General features: G+C 47.8%; 1 protein-coding gene across 1 annotated transcript in view; it reads right to left on the bottom strand.

Moving 5' to 3' along the window:
- Positions 1 to 13,148, bottom strand: part of RPAP1 (RNA polymerase II associated protein 1) — a 16,055-nt gene extending 2,907 nt beyond the window's left edge. The window contains exons 1-21 of the mRNA XM_006882992.1: positions 12,968 to 13,148; positions 12,526 to 12,674; positions 12,208 to 12,297; positions 11,664 to 11,784; positions 10,888 to 11,109; positions 9,372 to 9,551; positions 8,246 to 8,361; positions 7,843 to 7,941; positions 6,945 to 7,046; positions 6,580 to 6,747; positions 6,167 to 6,349; positions 5,888 to 6,022; positions 5,622 to 5,792; positions 4,764 to 4,921; positions 4,195 to 4,353; positions 3,852 to 4,053; positions 3,305 to 3,418; positions 2,744 to 2,935; positions 2,172 to 2,324; positions 1,817 to 1,959; positions 499 to 1,255 (exon numbers count right to left, since the gene is read on the bottom strand). Of these exons, the coding sequence (XP_006883054.1) occupies positions 499 to 1,255; positions 1,817 to 1,959; positions 2,172 to 2,324; positions 2,744 to 2,935; positions 3,305 to 3,418; positions 3,852 to 4,053; positions 4,195 to 4,353; positions 4,764 to 4,921; positions 5,622 to 5,792; positions 5,888 to 6,022; positions 6,167 to 6,349; positions 6,580 to 6,747; positions 6,945 to 7,046; positions 7,843 to 7,941; positions 8,246 to 8,361; positions 9,372 to 9,551; positions 10,888 to 11,109; positions 11,664 to 11,784; positions 12,208 to 12,297; positions 12,526 to 12,674; positions 12,968 to 13,148 (3,795 nt within the window). The remainder of the gene's footprint in view (positions 1 to 498; positions 1,256 to 1,816; positions 1,960 to 2,171; positions 2,325 to 2,743; positions 2,936 to 3,304; positions 3,419 to 3,851; positions 4,054 to 4,194; positions 4,354 to 4,763; positions 4,922 to 5,621; positions 5,793 to 5,887; positions 6,023 to 6,166; positions 6,350 to 6,579; positions 6,748 to 6,944; positions 7,047 to 7,842; positions 7,942 to 8,245; positions 8,362 to 9,371; positions 9,552 to 10,887; positions 11,110 to 11,663; positions 11,785 to 12,207; positions 12,298 to 12,525; positions 12,675 to 12,967) is intronic.
- Positions 13,149 to 14,157: the final 1,009 nt, after the last annotated feature.

The raw sequence follows: 14,157 nt of genomic DNA, 5'->3' as shown, positions 1-14,157 counted from the left end.
CGAACTGGGGATGAGGGTGGAGAAAACAGTGCAACAATGAATGAATGAAAACCCAAAATCTCTGGAAATGTTCATTAAAACTAATAAAATTTAATTAAAAAAAAAAAGAAACAGAAATCTGGTCACCTTTCTCCTCTCACCATTTATCAACTCCTTCCTGCTTGTGAGTCTTTGCTTATGCTGTTCCTCCTCAACAATTCAAATTCTGCCGAACTTCCGGAAAGATCATGCTGTGCTGCTCTTTTCCTTCTCCAAATCCTAACTTGACACTTAAAATCTGGGTAATTTTAAACTACAAATTTCATATCTGGACTGTAGTATCTTATGAACAATAATGAAAACCTACAATATGGCAGATGCTGAATTAAATACTTGACATGAATCCTGTTACTTAATCTTTTCAGAGATGCCAAGAGATAAGATGAAGATCCCAAGGCCCACTCAGGTACCCCGCTGCACAGAAAAGCTCCCAGGGTTGCTGCCAGATGGAGTACATACCCGAGACAGAGGTAGGCCCAGAGCTCGCAAAGCTCCTACGTGCTCCCCAAACAGGGCGAGGCGCAAAGTCACACTGAACCGACGCTGCAGGGGAAGGAGGACCAGAGCCCCAAAAAGGTGGTCTCCAAATGAGACGGCCTCAAAATGTTCCAGGAAGCTGGTATAGAGGTCTGGGAAAGAAGTCAGGCCAGGAAGGGGGCAGTCCAGGTTGAGGTTTGCCAGGACACGGGGCTGGCAGAGTCGGGCCAGAAGGGCTGCTACAAGATGCTGTATTGGGGTCTCACGGAATAGCTCACTGTCCACCAAGAACACACACATGAGCCGTGCCAGGCGGGCAGCAGGAGGAATAGCCCTGAGGGCCTGGGGGCGCCAGCTCTCCAGGACTAGTATCCACTGTAGGGCCCGCATGGCTGTGCCCATGGTGTCAGCAGGAGGGAGGCCTGAGGGCGTGTCTGAGGCCTTATGGTAGAGATGGATCAAAGGCAGGAAAGGCCAGTCAGTGGGCAATAGCAGGTCTTTGGGCACAGGCAACAACAGTGCTGGGAGCTGCAGTGGCTCCCCTCGGTATAAAGCTTGAGAGGCCAGCAGGCTGGTTTGGGTCGGTGAACAGTGGGTTGAATAGCAGCTGCGGATGCTGGGAAGGTCCTGGCAGGCCTGAGCTAGCAGAGCTCCTCGCGCACACCCAGGGTCTCCATGGCTTCTGAGGCACAGGCGGTCTGAGAAGTCAGCTGCCTCTGGACCGCCAGATGTTCTTTCCCTGTAACAGAACCCAAAAGAAAATAAATAAAGGCTGGAACCCATGACCTAGAAGGCCAGCTCTTTAGGGCCTCCTAGAGGCTTCTAGACACCAATCCTACTCCTTTTTCCCACCCCTCTTAAACTCCCATGCACTGTGTCAAGCACAGTTAAGAGTAGCAGTTATGAGGATGGCCACCACAGCGAGCTACTTGAGTTCAAATTTACATAAGTTTACTGTGCTTTAGTTTCCTCACTGTGAAAAGGGTATGATAACAGTATCTATGTCATGGAAATACTGATATACTTACAGGAGTGACAAATACAGAGTAAACACTCAAAAACAGTTCCTACATGTATGTGGCTAATTTATCTACCACCTTACACATACAATCAAGCTGAATTCAGACCATAATTGTTTAGTGTGGCTGACTCGACTAAAGAGCAAACTAAAGTTCCAAAAATTATAATCCATGGATGAGAGAGAAGCTCAGGTTTCCTGGCTCCAGATTGCAGATTGCTCTGTCAAGCTGCAGCAGCCTCTCTCAAAGGTTTGAGTTGATTACACCAATGCTAGACTTACGGGAGGAACTCTGACCGGAATATGAAGCTCAGCAGTAGGTCACAGGCAAGGTGTTCACTTCCAGGTAGCAGCCAGCTGAGCAAAGCCAAGGCCACAGAATGGTGGAGGGTGGCATTGGTGGCTGGCACCAATTGGAGTGAAGCCTGTGGATGGAAATCAGGGAGCTATTCAGTGGTAGGGAAGGGTGTGGGGAGACAGAAAAGAGAGAAATGAGGAAGAGCATACAAGAAAGGTGGAGGGGCTTGGATCCAGGCTCCATCTAGAAAAAAGCATATGTCACATGGCCTAGAAGATGAGAAAAGTTCTAGAGAAACAGGAGGGGAATAGTGGGGAGCCAGTAATCAGAGGAACCCACCGCTCTCTGAGCCAGGGAGAGTGCCAAGTACTGCAGGTGGTACTCGTGGCGCAGGGCCCACACTGAGAAAGGTGTGAGCTGTGGGGCAGCCACAGGGGCCACACACTGGAGGAAGTAGTTCTGAAGTCCTGGAGTATCCAATACGACAGCCAGCTGAGGGGAAGCAAGCTTGTTTAGTTCTAGAAATTGACATGGATCTCTTCTGTCCACATGAACCATACCAGGGGATGGCAGGAAGCATAGGTCTGAGGGTCCACCTCTTTATTTATTTTTTTTTTAAATTTTTTGTTGTGCACTGTCAGATCGGATCTGACCGACACAGGAGAATATTGCTCCTCCTTCTCCAGTGGAGCATCTGGTGGATTCAAACCATGAACCTTCAGGATTGAAGTGCAGCTTCTTGCCACTGGGCCACCAGATCTCCCTGAGGGTCCACCTCTTGACTAAATTCTTGACTAAAATGAGTGCTGGTATAGGAGGTCCTCCCCCCTTCCTCCCCCACAAGGTACTCTTCCCTTCCTTTCTGAAACCTGTTACCTTGACTCTGCCTGACACCTAACCAGAGGGCTTACCTGGCCACAAAGCCCCTTATGGATCCGAGACAGGGTATTGCACAGAGAGAGGAGGGCTGTGAGGAATGGGAAGGGTGATGCTGAGCCAGCCAGGCTGACAGGGGGGCAGCTTCCTGCACAACCCAATGACACAAGGCTGGGGAGAGCTTCTGGTGCTGGCGCACAGGATAGTGGGTTGCAGAGAGGGGAGCACTGTCTGTGGACAGAACAGAGAAGCTGAGGGAGGTTCTGGGAAAGGTTTGGCCTGATGAAAGCTAGGCTGGAAAAAGCTACTGGGTTGGTCTGTGACCAAGTGCTAATGGGCTTTTGTGCAGATTAGCACTCAAATTCCCAAGGTCCATGGGGTTCCCCTGAGTGCAGAGCTCTGTAGAAGAACAGTGCACCATGCTCTATGTTGTCACTTGTCCTTAGACACCACCCTTCTCAGCTCCACTCTCCCACTCCTGTAACTCAGTCTGCTAAAGATTCAGGTTTCTCGTAGGTCGAGGGGTTCTACTCTGGATAGACCTAGGAATTCCACATGGAGAAACTGCCCCCAGCCACCCATTACACACATAGCACGTACCTAAGGGAATCCCACAGGTTGCCCAAAGAGGGCTGGCTCAGCAGGGGCAGCAGCAGCTCCTCTGACAGGTGCTCCATGTCCTGAAGCCAATCCCCTGGACACAAGCCGGGCTGGAGAATTGAAGGGTTCATTGAGTTGAAGGTCTGGGACACTCATTATCCTAGACCCTCTAACCCTAGCTCAACTCCATGATTCTAAGAGCTGAAAGAGTCAGAGTAGAGCTTCTATTTTTGAGTCTTTTAAAGGGAGAGCAACCCTGAGGTGCTCAGGTACTTGATGTCTAGGGGCCTTGAAAGCATAAAGGCTACAGGGAAGTTGAGCTGTTGCTTAAGGCTCCCTGGTCCTCACTAAGATGAGTCTTTAAAGCACCAGTGGAATTCTGGGCTGGGGAGAGGAAGAAAGGTAGGAATGAGAAGGCGGGAAATAGGGGAAAGATAGGCATGGAGAAATGGGAGAAGGAAAGCAGGTGTAGTGAGGTGGAGATAGAGAACACACAAAGGTAAGGGGTAGGGCACAGGGTGGACGAAGGTAGGCCACACTCACCTGCTGGCTCCAGGCCTGGTAATAGGCACCCATGAAAAGTAGGCAGGCTGTGGGCACTGGACCCAGGGCACTCCACATTGTAGGCTGGGGCAGCAGCTTCAAGGTCTGTCTCAGACATTGTTCCACAAGAGGTCGGAGCCCAGACACCTGCGTCCAAGTGATCAAGGAAGGAGTTCCCAACACGCTGTCCTCAGCAGAGTCACTACAGGAGTGACAAGAAGGCCACCATAAGGATCTGTCTCTTACTCCCCTCTGAGCACCCATCATCCTCTCCATGTGGAGAACATGGTTGCCTGTCCTTGTAGGATTTCCCTGCTGGGAGGTTCAGGGTTGTAGACCTTACCTGTTGAGCTTAGAGGTGGTGCTATCGGCAGCCAGGGTCAGGTGGGTGAGGAGGGTGAGCAGTGAGGCAATGCGTTGCATGGCTAGAGGTCGAAGGGGCTGAGTGCTGAGCTCCAGGGGCACAGCTTGCAGGGCCTGAAGCAGCACTGGGTATAGCTCCCTAGGAGAGAATGGTGATTGAGCCTCACTGTATGAAGGGAGACGTAACACATAAAGCACCTCAGGAATTTGCAGGCTGCTTAGGGATAGTCAAGAGGGAGAAGATCCCAAGGGCTGAACCCACTTGGAAGACTTCAAGAGGGAAGGAAGGTTGGGTCCTAAGATGGGAGAGAAGGGCTCTTCTTCAAAGTGGCCCCCAAAAGAAAACTTCAAGGTATTAATATCTTTGTGTATAGAATGTGGTTAACCCTGGCTTGTCACATTGAGTTTTAATTCTGTATCAAACCCTTGATTCCCTTTCTTCCCCATTCATAGCCTCCCTATAAGTTTGGGACTTTGAAGGCTGAGGGATCAAGTTAGGCCAGAAGTACAAAACAGGAGGGGTCTGTAAGCCCCTCCTCTACCTTTCACCTGTAAAGGTTGCCGCCTTGGCCATAGCAGGCAGCCACAGCCCATAGACGGAAAGCCTCAGTGCTCAATGTTTCAGCTTCTTCTGGGGGCAAAGCCAGTTTCTGTGGGGCCTCTGCTATAAAGCGGCACAGGCGGCTCCGGAGATCAAAGCTGCTCAACTGGGGATAGGCAGAGAGGCGGGAGATCAAGTCAGCTGGGAGTCACAGCCTAACTAGCCTCAGGCGCATTTACTAAGGAGACAGGCTTAGTTCATTCCTTACTATTCCAGGTCACTCTGGTGCCACAGCGGCATAGCTTCAGCTTTTATAAAACCAAACCTACTGCTGTGGACTTAATTCTGAATCACAGAGACCCTCCCAAGGATTCCAAGACTGTCTGTAAATCTTTATGGAAGGAGCCTGTCCCCCATCCTCCCACGGAGCAGCTGCTGAATCTAAACTACTCCTTTTTGGTTAGTAGTGCAACACACCACACCACCAGAACTCCTTGTCTCTCTGGATTGGGGTACATAAAATAACCTATCTATCCATTTATTCAACCGCTCTTCTCTTCAGCAAGTACTGGGCTCCTTTTCTAGAGCTACTTGGATACACATGCTAAGCACATTATCTGTATTTGGCTCTCTAGATCTAATTCATTAGTTCCAGGGGTAGGGAGTTCTCCTCTCACAAGAGACCAGGCTACAGGACTACAGGACAAACTAGCCTCTAGGTAACTAGGTTCTTTGCCTGTTGTGTTTCTAAGTAACTGGCCAGAGAGGAAAATAGTAAGAGCTGGTCACTGAGCATCAGGGGCCACCCTTAGCCCCAGCTTAGCCTTGTTACCTGTCCCCCATACATCACCCTGTGTCCTGCTCACCAGTCGGGCAGCAATATTCCTACTGGCCAAGGCCAGGACACGAAATAGTTTCATGGCAATAGCACAGGGCATGCCGTGTAGACTAAGCACAGGCCCCATCCCCACGGGGGTCCAAATGGTAGGCAGAAACTCTTGAATGATGGTTTCTATTAGACGAGGGCACTCCAGGACCTAGGGGGATTGAGGGAGAGGAGAGGTAGGGAGGTTGAGGGTCAAGACCAAGCCACTGAGGCTCTCTGCCTATCCCTGACCCCTTTCTGTCTCACCCTTGTGGCAGACTCTAGGGAATGCCGAGCCAGGCGGATGAGCACAGCCAGGATGTCAAGTACCACTGCAGGTCCTGGGCATGTCACCTCCAGTATATAGCGGAGTCGAGGCAGTAGGTTGGTTGCCAGGAGTCCCTGAGGACAAGAGAGCTAAACTCACTGCCAAGTGTAGCCAGATCCAGGGCACTGATCTCCCCTCCTGCTCAACATGTGCTTACCTTAGGGTTGTGGGAAACAAGCTGGCCTAGGTCAGGTTCACAGTGCTTACAGCATCTTTACCTTGATGACATCATGTCGGGCCAGGTCAGGTAGAGGCTGGCTTCCTTCCTCAGGGCTCTTCCTTTTCCCCTTTCTTGCTGGGGTCTCTTCATCTTCATCCTCATCGTCTTTGTCCTCTTGGTTGGGTATCAGAGGGAACACAGAAGCCCCATGGTACCAGGAGAAGGTGTTGTCTAGGAGCTCCTAACAGAGAAAAGGGCCGGAGGGTGGGAAGATGGAAAGGAGGCCAGGAAAGGGATGCAGGAGAGTGAAAACCACCCAACAGTGAAAAGATAAAGCTCTGGGTTTTGGGGGCTCTAGGAGAAGAGGGTGTTGCCTGCCCTCTGTTCTCTACTGAGCCTGGCACACTTAGGAATTGTCCAGTGTAAGTAAGAACCCTCACATCTCCATTCCCATTCCCTTCTCTGCTATACCTCATCGCCAGGGGCCACCAGCAGAGCTCGAAGTGCCCGGACAGCAGCTGCAATAACGCTATCCACTTTGTCATCCAGGGAGAAGCGTAGCAGGAAGAGGAAACCAGCATCCAAAAGAAGGCGCAAGACACTGCCCACTATCTGACCCCCAAATTCACCAGCTTGGGCCTGAGGGCAGGAGGATAAAGCCTTATTAAAGATGCTGAAGTCAGTTTTTAGTCTTACTCACCCACCTTGGTTTACCCGATTCCTGTCTGACTCATAGACAGCTGGTGACTGGGCTAATGAGTGAAAAGGGAAGGCGGTGGGGAAGTCAAAGATGAAGGGAACAGGTGGGCAGGTGCAGGGACCAGCAGTCCACCTACCCTGCTGATGACCTGGGCCAATACTTGTAGTGCCAGGACTCTCTGCTGGGATATCTGGCTGCGGGTCAGGTGGAACAGCTCCTGGAGGGAGTACCCAGCTCTCTGGGGCAGAAATAGGAAGTCAGCACCCCCAACAGGTACCCAATATCCCCTACATGTCAGACATGTTCAGAGAAACAAAGATAAGTAAGTAATGTCTCCTGCCTTTCCTCTTCATGGAGTCATGGGTGGTAAAGGCAGCAAGTCTCAGACACGAGTAACCACAACCTTAGGCAAACAAGGAGGAATGTGGTAATCAATGTGTAATTTGCAACTAAAGAACAGGAGACAGAAGAGGGATCTAGAAAAATTATCTGGTCAATGTTAATGGCCTGACATAGAACAAAGGATATAGGCAATTCCTAGAGGGGGTTCAAGAACTGAGCCTTAAAGGTGAATGTGAGAAGAAACCAGCAGAAAGGCACAGGAGGAGGGAGTGAAGGAGGCAGAACTGTAAAGTCAGAAAGGACACATCATGGAAAACTCCCTGACAAGCCAAGAAGGCAGAGGGTTATTCTGTGAGAAGTGAGCCAAGCTTTCCAAGGCAAGGCATAGTCTCAGCTGGGTCACAGGAAATCACCCCTTGGGTCACAGGAAATCAGCACATCAGCCTATGGAGAATGGAAAAGTGACTGAGAAATTCTTTTCTAGGAAGCACTGTAGGGAACTAACAAACACAGAATTGCCATGTTCTGGCAACTAACTTAAAATGTGAGAACAGAAACGTTTTGAACATAAGAAAGCAAATGGACAGCAAGGCCATCAACTGGGATAAGGGCATAAGAAATTCAAGGCAGCAGATGTAGGTCTTTTTCACATGATTGTTAAAGCTCTTGCCAAAAGCTGCCCCATGCCTCACCTCTGCCTCCTCTCCATGGTGGTGCAGACCCAGGTGAGTAGGCAGGTCTACGTCAGGAGCCAATAATTCTCCCTGAAGATTAAATCGAGCCTGCATCCTCTAATGGGAAGAGAAAGATGATGAGCTGGGAGTCACAACCACTTCTCCATACCCCCTGTTCACATTTAACCACGTTAGGCATCTCAGAGCTCAGGTGCTAAGGCTACTTCTGTTTGGACACTGCGCACTTGTGGTAACCACCCACTAAAGTTTCAGAAAAGGGGCTAGACAGGGTGATGGGAGATGAGGGTAAGTGCAAAGGAGAAATGCCTCTCAGGGTCAGGTGAGAAGGTTCTGGGTGCAGGTATGGTAGTAACAGCAGCTCCTCCTCACCCCACCCTTTCAGATCAGCTGGATTCCTCACCTCCTGCATCTGCTGTTGCCGGAGTGGGGGCAGGTCCTGAGTCCAATGGAGCTTCTCCAGCTCAACAGTATCCATGTGTAGCCATTCTTTGTTGGGGGTCACGGGCAATGTCACAGCTGAAGAAATGAAAGAATGCCAGTATTCCCTAAGGGACCTGGCTCACAGGCATACAAGGGTCCTATTTATCACCTGGCAGCTGCCACATTCACATCTAACCCTAAGGCTTTGACTCTCTACCCTCAACTGTGGTTAAACAGCTTGGTCCAGGGGCTGGAACATCAGAGATATGGCAGAACATACTCAATCCTGGGCTGTTCTCTTTCTTACCTTAAAATTTTGTTGAAGATGAGAAAAAAAAGGAAAACAGAGGAAAGGAAGAACAGAGGTAAAAGACAAGACTATATATATGTGGGAAAATGTAGCTCTACTCTTCAGTACCAACCCTGTAAAGTCTCAGAGCAGGAAGTGGGCTCAGTGTGGGAGGCAGCTATCCTTCCCCAGGACAGCAGGATGCAAAAACACATTCATGCAATACCCTTCTCCTTCCTCATCCCTAACCCTACCCCCACCCAAGCAGTTCAGCTAATCTGGAGCTCCTCCAGGGCTGGAGGTTACCGGCTCTCATAATTCAATTTCTTTTCTTGTTAATCACTAATAAAATAATTCAGTTCCTGGGACCTGGGAGGGGGGACGGGGCAGGAATGCTCCCACTGGCCTTTCTTCTGGTCTGGCATGTTCATACAGACCTGCATCAGACCCCTCCTCTCCCATCATCCTGGCCCTGGGAGCAGAGGCAGGACAGAGAAAGGCCAGAGCAGTTACAGCAAAGGCAGAGAGATGATGGTCTGCTGGGGGAGCGGGAGTCATTCCACATCACACTCTATCTCCTCTTACAGGGGAGGGAGAGAAAGAGCAACAGCAGGTCAAGGAAACAGGAAGCAAGTGCAGGAAGATGATATGCATCAGCAAATGAAGACTGATTTGAAGCCAATAATAAGGGTTAATATTAGCTGTCTAAGCACAGAGAACTTTCTTTTCATCTCTCTTATGTCAGACTAAAAGAAAGGACATTCCTCTACGTTATCTCCTAAAAGAGGCTGCCTTCCTCCTCAGCCACCCCTGCAACCTGAGGTTTCTGGCGCCAGTTCAACTTTCTTCCTGGGCTCCCTGGCAGCAGGTGGCTCAATGGGCTCCTTTTTGATGACTCCAGCAGAAGGTCCTCCTGGCTTCTGTCCCTCTGTGGCCTTCTCTCCTGGTTGCACATGGGTGTGGCTGCAAGATCTCAAGAAAGCAACCAAGCTAGGATCTAGAATCAAGGGAAGGGGGAAGAGAGTGAGTGTAGATCCTTCCCAGCTTCCAGGAGACCTAAAACCTGCTGAAAATTAACTGCCTGTGGGTGCCTGAAAGCAAGACATGCTACTTCCCAGACTGAGCTGAGTTTCATGGGCTGTCCTCACGTGTGGGGTCTCAGTGCCCACCTTCCCTGGTCAGAAGTGCCCACCAATCCCCCAGTCAGAAGTCTAAAAAAAACACTGTAGAATAAATGAATGAATGTCAACTAGAACTAAGGAGAAGACATTTAAAGGAACAATTTCTCTCACTTTCTACAGCTAATTTATTTATTCACAAATATTTACAGAACATCTACAAAATGCCAAGTGCTAAGAGCCCTGGTGGGAGCTCTACTGGCCTAGTGGTAAGAAGCTGTGCTGCAATCCCACAGGCACAATGCGGTCTGAATTAACAAGCTGTTCCGTGAGAGAATCTCCTCCCGTGCAATTTGCTGCTTTGAAAAACCACTAGAGGCTCAGCTATGAATTGGTTCTGACTCAACAGCACACAACAATAGTCGCAGTAACATACTGGTTATGCACCTGGTTGCTAACTTAAAGGTCAAGAGTACAAACTTTCACAGCCACTCAGGGGGAAAAATATTTGGCAACCTGCTTCTAAAGATTTATAGCCTTAGAAATCGTGTGGGGCAGTTCTACTCTATCCTAAAGGGCCGTCATATGAGTCGAAATTGACTAAATGAGTTTGGCCTTTAGAACACAGGTGTTACACGTACAGTAAGGGACAGGAGTGCACTGGTTCTTCCTTTTGGGTAAGCAGAGGTATAGTGTAGTACACCAGTTATAATCGAGTTAACACCTAGTCATGACAACTCTGATGTAACAGAGCATAATTATGTTTCACAGGGATCACAGTCTCTGATTTTCTGGAATTAGAAAGTGCCTCCAGATAGATTTAAATCTGCAATGTTTCAGTTAACAGCTGAATGTGTTAGCCATTTGTACCACTCCATCACTCCTGTAAGGTGGTATCCAATATACTAAATTATAGAGCATATTGTAATGTGAACTAGATACAATAATAAAGGATATACAGTGTGTATGACATTAGGAGCAGGGCCTCTGTGACTAGATACACCTGGGTTTACATCCCATTCTTTCTCTTTATCAGCTCTGTGACATGGAGGAAGAGTTTCTTAAAGTCTTTCCTCTTAAATATTAATACCACTTATCTCACAGGACTAGTTTGAGGCAGAATGAAATCATGAATATAAAGTACTCAGCACAGAGTATGACAGATGGGTAGACTTCCTCAGCAAGTGGCAGCCACATCCTAGCTCAGGCTCATACCAAGTTGAGCGAGCAAGCGCTGTTGCTCCTGCAGGATCTCCCCAGGACTCATGGCTTGTAGTCTTGCTAAATTTTCCTCATGGATGGTCTGGGCTTCAAGCTCGGCGTCTTGGTTCACAAGCCCCTTCCCTGTGACTAGATGGGGTCCCTGGAAGCTGTGGCTGCTCCCTGGAAGTTGGCACATCTGGTCTCCAGGAACGGGTGCTTCACGTGTCACAGGACCTGGAGAAGTGTTATCAATCAGTGTCATGGGTCTAACCAGATTTTCTGGTCTGCTTCTCTGACCTACCAGACCTGGACACCGGTGAAGGCTCCACAGCTATCCCAGGCAGAGTGGAGACCCCCAGCAGTGGACAGACTCTGGACCCTATGGGGTGGGGTCAGGGCTGGTCTCTCCCTTCACTAGTTCTGTAAGATTTATGTGATGTTTCCCCTCAGAAAAACCCTAGTTTCTGACTCCTCCAGCAAAAATCTGGGCAGCCATATGCTTACTGCTGCTTGTCCTCTGTAATTCTACTAATAATCCACATCATTAAAGGAATCTTGGCCTACAATTTTGCTTACAAGTTTCTGCCAGATATTTACCCTCCCTTTCTCTTCTAAAACTAAGTAGTGGACCCAAGCAGCCTTACCAAGTACACTCACACAGTGAAGACATGGGATATTTCCCTTAAGTGGTTCAAATGCACTTCTCATTTGAAGCAGGGATATGTATACAAACATAACCTTAGCATGATGTCTGCTAAAAAGATTGTGTCTCTTCAACTTCAACTCACTTTCTGGTGGGTCCAACATAGGTACAACTTCCCCAGCTGGTGGGACCTTGGCTTCAGTCATCCTCCGTGCTGCAATCTCTTGGGCAAAGATGCTTTTCTTACTAGATAGTGCTGGCTTCGCCTGTGGAGCAAACAGAAAACATGGTTCTACATTTTTCTCAACTCCTTTGTACTAAGGTCTTTGGAACAAAGAGTAATAGACCGCTTAATCTTTAGAAGTCACAAATTTGGTCCTTAGTAAAGCAGGGTCCTAGCAGGAACAATAGGTTAGGAATGACCGACTTGGGTTTGATTTCTGGATCTTCTGCCTATTAGATGTATTATGTTGGACAAATTCTTTTACTTCTAAGAGAGCCTCAGTTTCTTCATCTGAAAAAGGGTATGATGACACCTACAAGGTGGTAATGTGTTTCAAGTGCTGTGTATGTGCTACTTTAAGAACGGAAGGGATTTTAGCATTGTGAACACTACCTATCTTGGGAAAATGCACTGTAATAATCACCTTATTGTCACTCAAACACTATTCCCTGTTGCTCTGGCCTACCTGTCTTTCTTGCGAGCGATGGAAAACAGGGGGGAAGGCAACACCACTGGACACAGGCAGTCTCACAGCCATTGAGCTTGTATCTCGTTCCTGCAGCAATAAAGCACAAAGATAGGGATTTCTTCACACTGGTTTCTATACTACCAAGACCAAACTTATTGCCTCTCAGGGCACAGTGAATCTATCCCAGCTCCCAACCTGAACAGAGGAAGAAGTTTTGCTTTCCTGAGAGGTACTCTCACAAGGCTCACATCCTACCCTATAAATACCCTTGGTGCTCTAGGATACCATGTCCCACTCAGCCAGGATGAAACGCACAATAATCTTAGTCAAGACAGCAGTGATGTGTTTGTCATGTCTGGTCAGCCTTTCCTCAGGGTCCTCATCCTCTGGCAGGTGGCGGCTGGAACTGGGCCTGGCTCGCTTTGGTGGAGCAGGGACCAGAGCTGGGGGCAAATCTGGGAGACCTTGGAAAGAAAAAAAAAACCCACAAAAAGATATGAAGATACTCATCCCTTTCCAGACAACGATCCAGGGCTGGTAAACTACAAAATAAAGAAACAGGGGCCATTTTGTGACCCTGACTCAAGTTGCATAAACTTAGGTATTTAACCTCTCTGAGGCTCAGTTTCAAGCAGCAGTAGAGGCTAGACAATGTTTCCAATAATAATGAGGCAGAGCCCAGTTATATTGGGAAGTAAAGGGAGCCTCCCGGAGGACATCTTCTTGCCTGCTCAGCTTCATACCCCCAAGCACTCACTGTCCAACATCACCACATCCCGATGATCCTGTAGCTGAGGTGGGTCCACATTAGCACTGCCACTTTTCCTACTTCCTTTCTTAACCAGGTGTACGGCTGGAGCTGCACCAGTTGTAAGAAACTGACTCTGGAAGCGCAGCAGGTCCACCTCAGACTCCCCTGGCTTTGGTCTCGACAGCATCTTGCCACTGCAGCTGCCTCCTCAGTGCAATACTTCCAATAGTGCTTCAGTGTGAGAATGTCCCACTTACTCCTAAAGTATGAGAAATATGATGAACTCTTTACTGTGCATCAGAAAAGACTCTCTTTTTCCTTGGATCCATGTAAACCCATTTAATCTCATTCATACCTTATTACCATTCCCTCCCCATGCAACCCTCCCTAAATTCTAGCCAACCATATTTACTGACAAATTAAACTGACGGGTGATTAAATTCTTAGGAACAAATAGCAGAGTTCCTAAGAAGACAAGCAGATAATGTTATAACAGAGAGTGGTTTTTCTGTAACAAACTAAAGAGAACATGCTTAGATGAAAGGTGTTCAAACCAATAAGAACTTTAGGTTGTAAAAGGCAGTATATAAAAAGCAGTTTTACTTCTATATGCTAACAGAGAGCAATCAGAACATGAAAATAAGAAAACAATTTCATTTAAAATAGCACCAGAAGGCAAAAATACTTAGAAATAAATTGACCCAAAGTAGTTTAAGGCTTGCATACTGAAAACCACAAAGCGTTGTTGAATATTGAGATGGCAACACTCCTCAAATTGATTTACAGATTCAATGCAATTCCAATAAAAATTCTAACTGCCTTTGTTTTTAAAAACTGACAAGTATAGACAGGGGTAATGGAAATGGGAAAGATCTGGTGTGAAAAACAATATATATGAACTTTTAAGTATACCAATATAAAATAAAAGTTTTATTAAAAAAAATTTACAAGCAGATCCTAAAATTCACATAGAAATGGAAGAAACTCAGAACAATCTTGAGAAAGAATAAATGTGAAAGGCTTATACCTCCCAACTTCAAAATTTACCTAGAAAACGATAGTAATCAAGCCTGTGGTACCAGCACAAAGACAAACACACAGATCAATGAAGGTAAGAGTCCAAAAAGAAATTCCCAAATCTAAGATAAACTAATCAGTTAGTGAGAGTGTCAAGACAATTAAATGAGGGAAAAGCC

This window comes from Elephantulus edwardii, unplaced genomic scaffold (genome assembly GCF_000299155.1).
Source record: "Elephantulus edwardii isolate Elephantulus edwardi_28Jun2011 unplaced genomic scaffold, EleEdw1.0 scaffold00026, whole genome shotgun sequence".
Taxonomy (NCBI): domain Eukaryota; kingdom Metazoa; phylum Chordata; class Mammalia; order Macroscelidea; family Macroscelididae; genus Elephantulus; species Elephantulus edwardii.
The sequence above is the reverse complement of the archived record's forward strand: the minus strand, read 5'-3'. Positions and strand labels throughout refer to the sequence as shown.